Genomic DNA, 10,911 nt, shown 5'->3' on the forward strand with positions numbered 1-10,911 from the left:
ACGAATTCCAAGAGCTGACAAGTTCTTTCACGGTAATGGTATGAATATTACTGTCTCTGGGTATTTTTGATATTGGTCCAATCTGAGGGAACCTGGAAAATGAAGAGACGTCTCCCGGCCTCCCCCGAGGGAGCTTCGTTATCCTTGTGGGTAGCGAGTCTGCTTGATTTATTGTCGACACGGTGCCTTCAAACGCCATTTGACTGGCTAGAGGGGATGTGTGGAATACATCTGAGGCTCGCAAGGTAGGTCTCTGTGCAGTTGCGGATTGCAGTGAATTTATAAAACAGACCTCACCAGGCTCCAGAGCTAAGCCACTGAAGACACAGGCATGGTATCAGGTTAGAAGATGGTTACTAACTATTCAGAGAACACACCCATGAAAGGCAGAATTAGAAGGGCCTTCTCTGAGCGCTCCGTGACCAACAGACCCAACACCTGATGTATATTTGTACATTTGAGGGTTTAGAAATCCGTTGCCTTAGTGGTTAGATTTCTTTTTTGGAGGGATGGGGGAAAGGGGAGAGAGACAACTTTTTTCAGGCCAAAGAGAAACTAATTTAGTCCAACATCTTGCTAAACAGTTTATCTTGGTGTTTTGGGTGCTTCTAGGTCTAATACTACCCCACGACACATCCCGGGACACAGAACAGGTGTAATTACATTTTATGACACAGGGTTTTCTGCTACTGAAAAATGCATTTTTTACAAATGTCTATAAATATTTGTTAAGTAAAGACACTAGGCTCTAAGTTCAGAAGGAACACAGGAACTGTGGACTAAGTTTGGGTGGAGCAGAGTCACCTGGGTAGTCAAGGAGTTAATAAATGCTTATTTATAGAAAACTCAATAAAAGTCATGTTTTGGGACTGGCTTCTGTATTAGACCTTTCATTGCTGTGACAGAGAGAGACCTGATGAATGACTCATAGGACAGTTAGTCTAGTTCATGAGTGGTTAGCTCACTCCACCATAGGCCCATGATGAACACGGTGCCAAGAGTATGTGGCAAAGTGGCTCACTTCCTGGTGCCCAGGAGGCAAAGAGGGTGACAGAGGCCTTGCCCCAGGGACATGCTTCTGTGTCTGCTTCCTTCAGCGGCCTCTACCTCTAAAGTCTCCAGAACCTCCCCAAATAGCACTCCAGCACAGGCACCTGTAAGGGCCATTTCACATCCAAACTGTAGCAGCTTCATGCTGACAGTGATGTATTTCAGACTTTTCATCTTTTATGTATTACTTGCTTTTTACACGAGTGCTTTACAAAGAGTCTTCAGCTTGGGGCACTGAGAGACAGCTGAGGGTAAGGTGCTTGTGACTTTGGATCCAGTTTCCCTGTAGAAGCGGGCACAGTGGCATGTGTCTGTAACCCGAGCTGGGAAAGCAGAGCAGAGGCCAGTGGCTCCTGGGCCTTGGTGGCCCGCCAATCTAGTCAAACAGTGAGCTGTACATTCAGTAAGACAATAAGCTGGAATCGGACAAGCATAGAAGACACACTTGCGAGTGTGCGCTCCTACACAGACCACGCATGCACACACCAAGCAAGCGATAGTGCTGATCATAGTGTCTAATGTGGCCCACAAGAACCCCAAAGCGGTCAACAGACAACCTGGTCTTTGGGGTCCCTCACTATGATTTGTGATTTGGAATTAATTGGACAAGCTGCAAGCCCTTTGTGATACCCAGGCAACTGCATTACGTGTGACCAGAGTAATTCTGAAAGTCTCTTGTCAGCCGTGTACTAAACACACGGCTGCTAGTGAAAATTCAACAACATGGGATTAAAAGGTGCAGTGTACCGCGCTGAGCCAAGCATGCAGGAGTTGGGGCTCACTGGCTCGTCCAACTTCTACCCTTTCACTTCCAGAAAGCAGGAACTAGGCATGGAGGGTCACCACATGGCTGGGCTCCTGCTCCCCCGCACAGGGAAAACCAGCACACTTCCATTCTAGAGGGCTAAGGCAGAGCTGCCATCTCCCTCCCCCTTGACTAAGATAGTTTATGTTTACCATGTTGCCAGGCAAAGAATCCAAGGAGGTTTTTTTCTCCTATGCTTTTTTTGCTTCCTGGTTTGTATCACCTGAGATGGCTCAGCAGGTGAAGGTGCTGCCACCAAGCCTGCCTATCCGAGTTCTATCCCTGGGGCCCAGGGACGGAGAAAGAACCAACTCCCACAAGTATATAATGGCGCTCGTGGTCTCACTCACTGTCACAAATAATAACGTAATTTAAAAATGAAACAACCAAACTGCGGGGGAGAGACATCTGCCATCGTTCCAGGCCTCCGAGGGAGGCTCATCTTGTCACGCGTGTCCAACCTGCCTCTGAGGTTCACGGCCCTCTCCGGCTCCGCCAGTGTCACCAGGTCTCACCAATCACAGTAAAAGACAGGCCCGTGACCTGTTCTGAGCCCGTCAGCCAGGGCAGGGTGTTCACTGACATTCTTTATGTCAGCGTGCAAAGGACTGAAAGCAACCTTTAAAAAAAATACTTCTGAAGGCAGCAACATAGATTCATGTGTGATGCTCCAGACCACAAAACACCAAACTTTAATTTTGAATAATTTATTATTCTAACAAAAGTATAAAGTATGGAAAATTAGTGTATCTGAATCATTTCAGAAAGTAGAGAAAGATTCCTCCTAGCAGACTTCGGTTCTTAGCACCTTTGAAAAGATAAGAGTTAAGACAAGAGGCGCTACCAGCCTCAGGTGACAGCTGGCGGCTCATCTGCCTGATGCCGTGCGGGTCCTGTGACCTTGGAGTCATTTGGTTTTTTTTTTTTTTTCTCTACGTTTCGAGTGCCACAAAACACAAAGAGGAGGAAGACGTTCACGCAATCCCTAGCTGGTGTTAAGATGAAGGGGAAATGTTGAGACACCAGAGGCGCAGGCTGGCAAGGAGGTCAGATGGACAGTCCGAAGGCACTGACGATACAGTACATGGTCTTGTTCTCCCATCGGACTGTGCAGCTCCCTGCAGGGAAGACACACAGAGAAAGTGACTTCATTTACAGATAAATGGGCAAGTGTCTACAGGATGTTTGGGTAGGGGCTCACTATGCAATCCAGGGTGGTCTCAAACTCTCGGAGATCTGCCTGCCTCTGTCTCTCTAGATCTGGGATTCAAGGTGTGCACCTCTATGCCAGGCAGTGATAACTTTTACAGAGATGCACGGAGAATGTGAGTCATCTAAGCGCACACTTCACAGAACACTGCTCTGGACCACAGAGCTATGGAAAAGTTGAGGACCAATGGGCATAACATTTCCCAAGAGGGTGAAAATCCTACCGTCAGTAGAGCTGTCCCAGAAGCAGGAACTCGCGGTGTGTAACCCAGCCCCATTCTTCTGCATGATTACACAGGTCACTTAAATTAAACAAACTTGTGTTAGAAACCTTGGCAACATGAGTTCACTTTGCCTGCTTTCAATGTAGGTAGATCACACGGCTGATGTTCCTAAATTATAGATACTGCCTATCTATGTTTCCTTTGTCTTAACATCTAAAAGTGTCTGACCAGAAATCCTGTAAATGCCTGTTTGACAGAAGTCCTGCAACAGTGGCATCAGCCTGATGGACGAAGTGCAGGGTTCATTCACTACACAGGAGACCTGGCCCTGAAGTTCAGGAACTTTCTTTGAGCTTAGGCAACAAATTGCTATACCTCTGATCAGTGTTTAAAGAATGGTATCAAAACACACAAGAGAAGATCCATTACCGATGTATTTAAATGGCTTCCCCAGCTTGGTGAGTTGGCTCAGAGTCTGCTCCACGACATTTGTGGTCCACTGATTGACTTTGCTGTGCTGGTAGGCATTGCCGCCGATGGCACTTTCTATAGCCTAGGGAAGAGGCACAGAGGTCACGGACGGAGTCCAGATACCACACCCTCCAGTCAACCGACATGGCCCGCGGTCCACCTAGCAGCTAAAGACAGACCCGGGGAAGACATGAGCTTATGCTTAAGCTGGGGGCTCCTTTGCATGCGTGGTTTCCTTCAGCATCACATTGCGTTCCAGTTATGTTTACACTGGCTGAAGATCTGTGTTTTACAGAATCTGTCAAACGTGTTCAACATTTTGACTAAACAAACAGATTGACTGTTCAGCTACTGCTAATATCCTAGATAAGCAACACTTTTTCTTATAGAGGTTGAAAAACATTTTATTTTGCCAATTTCTTTATAAAGTATACCAGACATTTTTATCAAACCATAAAATATGCAATCTAGTAGTGTATGTTGGATGACATTTTACTGGCTGTATAGCTGGCAATATACAACCGATCCAGTCTTCTAGTCTAGTGCTTTCGCCCTCATTTTGTGGTTTACATCACTGCATCACGCACAGCCCAGCCTTTCACATCCCAACGCTTGAGCTGTGGTGGCATTTCCCCCATGTTCCAGGGCTTCTGCAGAGTGTCCTCACTGTCCTATCCCTGCTTCCCATCCAGTGACCCCTGGGTCTTTCCCCAGTAGCCCCACTCTAGACGCCAGTGCAGCCCCTAGCAGCTCCCTCCCTGCCTCTTCTAATCTACATTCACTAAGGGCCATGGCTTGTTTTTAGACACAGGCTCGGGGGCCCTCACTGCACAGTGGTGAAGGAGCAGGGTCAGACACTGCAGGCCAAGTGCAGCAACTGGTCTTCTCAGGATGAAAACTGACATCATAGATGCCATGATTTTCCAGTTGCAGACTTGGGGCTCTCACCAGTCACGCTAACACAGCCCCTAGTTGCCCCATAGCCCACTCTGGGCTGAGAACACACCACAGGCTAAGGACCAGTGAGTGGTCTGCTTTAGTCAGGGTATTGCCAGATGCAAATACTGCCCAGGAAGAAGGGCAACCGCTATGCACTGTGGAATTCAGTTTCTAGGGAGAAAGGAAACCTCTAGCTTTGGAGCCACTCACCCCCCCCCCACTTTTAAACAGCCCGAGGGCAGGACAAGTCTAAAGACTGTCACCTCACACTCCCCTTGGACCGCTAATGTGTGCTTTAAACCACCTGCGGCCTGGGCACTGAGTCCCAGTGGATGCAGAAGACAAGAGGCAGAAGTCGCCCCTACGAAGCCCAATCTACTTTTCCCAGCTCTGGTTTAATCTACCACTTTCCACCTCCCACCTGTTCCACAGGAAACATTACCTTGAAGAAACAATAAAAGGCAAACTTACACTCCCAGAAAAACCACACCCAATGTTCAACACTGTACATAAAGGACAGACGTCACTTTGGTTTTGGATACTTCTTACAACATAGAGATTCTTTAATGCTGGCACAACTCAGTAATGGACATCAATAACCTTACATTGCAGTCAATCCAAAATTACTTTGAAGGACCTCAAATGGTACTTGGCAAAAACAAGAGGGGTTAATTCTAGCTCCCAGTCATGATGGTGGGAACGTCATGGCAGCAGGGGCCCAAGGCAGCTAATCACGTTAGTCTGCAGTCAGAAACTGGGCAGTGAATGCTGGGGCTCAACATGCTTTCTCCCTTCTCTTCGGATTGGGACCCCAGCCTGTGGAATGGTGCTGCCCACATCCCGTTAACCTAAACTAGACAAAGATGCATGGTGACCAGTCACTGCACACTCTGCCGCTATGATGGACTGGATCCCTTCCAACCGTGAGCCAAAACAAACCTTCCTCCCTTAACACTGCTTTTGTGAGTTATCCTATCACAGTGGTCCAATTCCTTTTGTCTGCCATCTTCATTGTTTAAGGGAGGTACTAAGATTCGTATCAATAATGCATCCCCCAGTTGTATCACCAGGTCCTGAGCTATGGAAGTTGTTACAGTTTCTCTGCAGCTGCTCTTTTTCATCCAACACTAGAGTCATGAATCTTCCATGCTGCATGGTTACAGACTTTGCCTTGACATCTTCCAATGCCATGTGAGATTTCCTGACTCAGTATACATAATTTGTATAATGAGAGTAAGTTTAACATATATAAGTAAAAATATTTGAAAAGCCAAAACACAGGCTCAATAGCTGTTGAGATTTTTCCCGTTTTAATTCATATGGCGTTTCCTTCATACATGCTGTGCTGGCTAGTTTTGTGTCAACTTGACACAAGCTAAAGTCATCTGAGAGGCGGGAGCCTCAATTGAGAAAACGTCTCTATAAGACCAGGCTGTAGGCAAACCTGTAGGGCATTTTCTTAATTAGTGAATGAAGGGGGAGATCCCAGCCCATTGTGGGTGATGCCATCCCTGGGCAGATGGTCCTACATTCTCTAAGAAAGTAGGCTGAGCAAGCTATGGAGAGCAAGCCAGTAAGCAGCACCCCTCCAAGGCTTCTGCATCAGCTCCTGCCTCCAGGTTCCTCCCCTAAGTTCCTGTCCTGACATCCTACAGTGATGAACAGTGATGGGGAAGGGTAGGTCAAATAAACCCTTTTCTGCCCAAGCTGCTTTGGTCGTGGTGTTTCATCACAGCTATAGTAACCCTGAGACACAGCCATCAATCAAACACTTGAAAGACAGGCATGTTCCCACCTACCTCCTTTACAATGTTGCTCACTTCGTCGACAACAAATGCAGTCTGTTAAGGAAGAAAACTTAGATAAGTCTGGTTTAAAAGCTCTTTCTCCACAGCATCAATAAACACAGTGAGACAATGAACATGACTCAGAAACCAGGCTGCTGACCAGACAGAGGACTGCACTGCTCAGAGCCCAGAGACGCAAAATAGCTGGTGCCACAGGGTCCCTGCTCTGCAGGACCGAAGCACAGGTAAACACTGTTAAAATCCCACGAGGATCCTTTCTCTCCTTCCCTTGTAGCCAGCTGGTGGAACCATTAACCAGTACAGGCGTTGTATTATGAGTTACTCGACTTCCATACAAACTAGCTGAAGAAGCGTAACCATTTTAGAGATGGGACGTTCTCTTCCCTGAGGTAAACAGATGAGGACCTGTAATGTGTAAGAGGCTGGTGTGTGTCACATTTCTCTACCCCGTGGGCCATCAGTGAAGCAGGGCCTGAAGGAGTTTAGTTCTCTTAGTCTCCTTCTGACAAAATAGTGGATCTGACTGGGTGTAAGGTGTCCTGAAAATGACATTGGCCAGACACTAGCCTGCCCGTGTGCTGCTCATTTGAGAACAAACTATTCCAAGTTCTGGGCCATGCTTAGCACTGGCAGCCCCAAGGCCTCTGCCTTCCTGGTAGAAAGGCAGACAGTCCTGTTTTGTTGAAGACATTTCCTGGCTGCTGACCACCGTGGGCCCTGCCCTGTTCTAGAATTGGGTAATACCCCTTTCTCTTCAGGAGGAACAAGAGTTGATGACCCAAAGCCAGCTCACTTGTTAGACTCCCAAAGTCATTTGGAAACAAAACCGAATCACTAAACTAGTGCAAACGTGATGTCTTAGAGAGTGAGTCAGTTGGAAGACTCTTCCTGAGTAAGTACAGTGATCCTAAACCACAAAGCAAAGTCCCTTCCGCAGCTCTCCACACAGCTAGAGCAGGAGAAAGACCGAAGGGAAGGTGTCTGGAAGGCAGTGGGCAGTGCAGCTGCTACAAGAAAGATAAATGAACTCAGGAGAATCTGGGCAGGCAGAAAAGGCTGCGGGTAAACAATAGTGGGCATCCATCCTCCTGCCGCTAACATCCCATGTAAAACTCAGACCGCTCTGCCCAGACATCTCTAGCCAGTTCACGTGCACAAACTGGAACCTCAATGTAGTTTTAGTGGCTTTCTCTCCACACCGGCCATTTCCTTTTTATGAAGTTCGACTAGCCGAGACTACAACACAAACCAGTTTTTAGCCTTCTGCCAGTTTGCTATCTGGGTAAGGCAGCCCCTTTGCCAGCTGCATCCGAATCGTGGCCTGAGATTACTCAGTTGGATTCCACCAGCATTCAAACACAGAATGATACTGCCATAAAGTTTGTGTTGAGAAATTAGACCAAAACTGAAAGTCTCTGATAAATGCAAATGGCGTACTCTTCCCTCAGAATACCCTCAGTTGAACTACATTTTAGAAATGTCAAAAGAGGAAATGTTAGGCTTTTTTAAATTTTATTTTTGGCAAACTGTGTAACACATGGGACTTTAATGAGCTTCAAAAAAGATCATTCAGGAAGAAAAAATGAGCAACTATAACTGGGGCGTCCATTCAAGCTGTTTCCTGAATAAGTCAGAACGAAGGAAAAGCCATTTTGACAACACATCAAGTCAAGTGTCTAGGGCACTCTGGGGCTTGTATTCCCCCCGCCCCACGAATGAGCGATCTCATGACTATCTTAAACTGAGATGAAATGTACCCCGTGGTGGTGGGGAGCGCCGCACTGAAGGACAAGGTGCGGCACCGAGACAAAGGCAGGTTCTGTTTGAGCGTCTGCACTTGGCAGAAGGACAGCAGACCCCCACTGCAGGGACCGGGAGCAGGCCCTGTGCGCCCGTGTCATCAGGCCACTGCAGGACCCCTACTTTCCCAAGCCGGCCCCGGCTGGGGTCTGCAGCAGCGTTAAAGGGGCGAATGATGTCACCCTCCCGGCGGAGGATGAGAGCCCTACCGAGTCCACCAGCCCGCACGGGCACCGCCCACGCGGGAAAGACTCGGAGTGGCCCGCTGGGAACCGCCACCCAGGCTCATCAGCCTCCGGTTGGGTGGCCGCGGACACAAGTAGCTGCGGCTTCCCAGGCGGGGCCGCCCCACGCCTGGATCTCGGCCACCACCCTCCCGCGGCCCATCCCGGCGTTACCTCTTCGGAAGCCTGGAAGTCTTCCATCTTCCCTCTACCGAGTCTCCTCCGCCGCCGAGTAGAGTGGACTGCGCAGGCGCATCTAGGCCCCGCCCACTCCTCCGCCCCCGCGCCAGGGACCCTGACCACTACCAATAGCCACCCACGCTCTAAAGACCAGGCCCCTCCCACTAGGGGGACACCGCCTATCGCCCGCCCCGCCCACCAGTGACTCCGCCCACCGCTCGGACCCCGCCTCCTACATTTCCAAGTAGCAGGGCGTGACGCTTAGTCCTCCTGGAGGTGGTTGCCAAAGAAACTGTCAGAGTCGCCTAACCGCTCTCTAAACTGTGGCAACCCAAACCAAACAAAGGCACAAAAGCCAGTCTAAGACGGAGAGCACGGTCCTGGCCCTCCCTCCCGCTCGCACTGTTGAAGTTGATTGAAACTTTCAAATAAGTCCGAACAACTAGGAACAAATTGTAAAATGTCCCGACCGTACCAGTACTGCGCGTTGGTTGCTTCCCCTTGGGGGATCTAGGTTCAGGATTCTCCCAGCTATCAGAACGGAAGTTTGCAAGCGTTAGGTTTTCCCATATACGATCAATGCGAGTTTTTTCCCTTTAAGAACCACTTTTTAAAACGTTTTGCGCTCAACATTTTGTAAAATGCTGTCCACTCCCTAGCTTTCTTAACCAGAATGAACTAGGCGCCTACTTGTACCCAGGGCGACGAGGAGTTGTTTTGAGCTTGTCCACAGTTCCCCCTCTTGGGCTGAGGTGTGTGCACCTGCTTGCATGTACTGGAGGCTTGAAGCTTTGATTTTGGCGCGTGTTCTTTACCATGCACTTAAAACCGAAGGCTCACTCCTGACTTCCCAAAGCTAGCTGTTGGAACCCCTGGGAACAACTGGTTTTAAGGACGTCAGGGTCGCCGGGCGGTGGTCACGCACGTCTTTAATCCCAGCACTCCGGAGGCAGAGGCAGGCGAATCTCTGTGAGCTCGAGGCCAGCCTGGTCTACAAGAGCTGGTTCCGGGACAGGATCCAAATCTACAAAGAAACCCTGTCTCAAAAAAAAACACAAAACAAAACAAAAAAAAAACAAATGAATAAATAATAGATAGATATAGATAGATAGATGATAGATAAAGATAGATAGATGATAGATAGATAGATAGATAGATAGATAGATAGATAGATAGATAGATAGATAGATAGATAGATGATAGATGCCTCAGGAATCTCCAGTGACCCTTTGTCTATACTCAGGCTCAAGGTTGGTGCCTGGCACTTGGATTACTACTGAGACCCCAGAATCTGGATGATTCATTAGGATCTAACTAGAGTCCTTCAGAAAGAAGCTAACTTCTTCAAAGACACTGCCCTCTGTCCCGGTCTGTCCTGTGAAGAGCAGCGATGCTGACCTTGCTAGCATGGAAGGAGAATTTTAAAACAATTTCTTTAAATTGTAGACCCAAGGTGAAAAGACTTCTCATGCTCATGAGTTTGCAGAATTAATATTGTGAAAACGGCTATAATAATAATGACGGTGATCTATAGATGAATGAAATCTCCATCAAAATTCCAACAGTGTTTGCCACAGAAGTAGAAAAAAATCTAAATTTCTCTGGAAGAAAAAAATACTGAGCCGAAGCAATACTGAGCAAAAAGACCACTCTGTAGGTGTGGTAGCGGCTAAGTTAAAGTTCTGCTACCCAGCCACAGAAGAGCAGCACAGGACTGTCACAGATACACACACATGGTGAATAAAATCAAAGACTTGGGAATGAACTGACCAAACTTCAGCTCCCTAATGCTTTTAGCAAAGGAGCAAAAGCAACCATTGGAGAAAAGACAATCTCTTTAACAAGTGGTTCTGGGAGAACTAGATATCCCTGTGTACAATACAAAACTAGATCCATATCACTCACCCCAAGTAAAAATAACTTTGAAAAATGGATCAAAGGCCTTCAGGTTAGATCTGGAAGTACTAAAGGAAAACTCGGGAGAAACATTTTTAAGATATAGGCATAGGAGAAAGGCTTTTGAAAAGGACTCCAGTAGTTCAGGAAATTAAGATTGAAATTTTGCATAAATTAAAAAGTTTCTGCTCTTCAAAGGAAGCAATCAGTGAGGAGGGAGCCACAGAATGGGGGAGATCTTTGTGAGTCACACATCTGACAGGTATTGCTATCTAAAGTATATAAAGAACCCCAGAAATTGAACG

General features: G+C 47.6%; 1 protein-coding gene across 2 annotated transcripts; it reads right to left on the reverse strand.

The window, feature by feature from the left end:
* Positions 1–2,546: 2,546 nt before the first annotated feature.
* On the reverse strand, positions 2,547–8,792 carry Dynlt1 (dynein light chain Tctex-type 1). 2 transcript variants are annotated; one of them, XM_041680271.1, is made up of 5 exons: positions 8,705–8,792; positions 6,498–6,539; positions 3,718–3,841; positions 3,289–3,366; positions 2,547–2,973 (listed from the first exon to the last, which is right to left on the reverse strand). In XM_041680271.1, exons 1-5 carry the CDS (start codon positions 8,729–8,731, stop codon positions 2,903–2,905), a joined length of 342 nt encoding a protein of 113 aa, XP_041536205.1. In that variant the 5' UTR covers positions 8,732–8,792; the 3' UTR covers positions 2,547–2,902. The 2 variants fall into 2 exon arrangements, with proteins under 2 accessions (XP_041536205.1, XP_041536207.1); XM_041680273.1 differs by lacking the exon at positions 2,547–2,973 and having other exon boundaries at positions 3,291–3,346.
* Between the last annotated feature and the right edge of the window lie 2,119 nt (positions 8,793–10,911).

This window comes from Microtus oregoni, unplaced genomic scaffold, assembly GCF_018167655.1.
Source record: "Microtus oregoni isolate MIOR12 unplaced genomic scaffold, Mior012 000033F_ref0000390, whole genome shotgun sequence".
NCBI classification, from domain to species: domain Eukaryota; kingdom Metazoa; phylum Chordata; class Mammalia; order Rodentia; family Cricetidae; genus Microtus; species Microtus oregoni.

Coding starts and splice junctions, on each gene's coding strand:
- Dynlt1 (XM_041680271.1), bottom strand. CDS start 8,731: ATGGAAGACTTCCAGGCTTCCGAAGAG. Junction 3,842..6,497: donor TGAGCAACATTGTAAAGGAG/GTAGGTGGGAAC, acceptor CCTCTTCCCTAG/GCTATAGAAAGTGCCATCGG. Junction 3,367..3,717: donor GAAGCCATTTAAATACATCG/GTAATGGATCTT, acceptor GTTTAATTTAAG/TGACCTGTGTAATCATGCAG.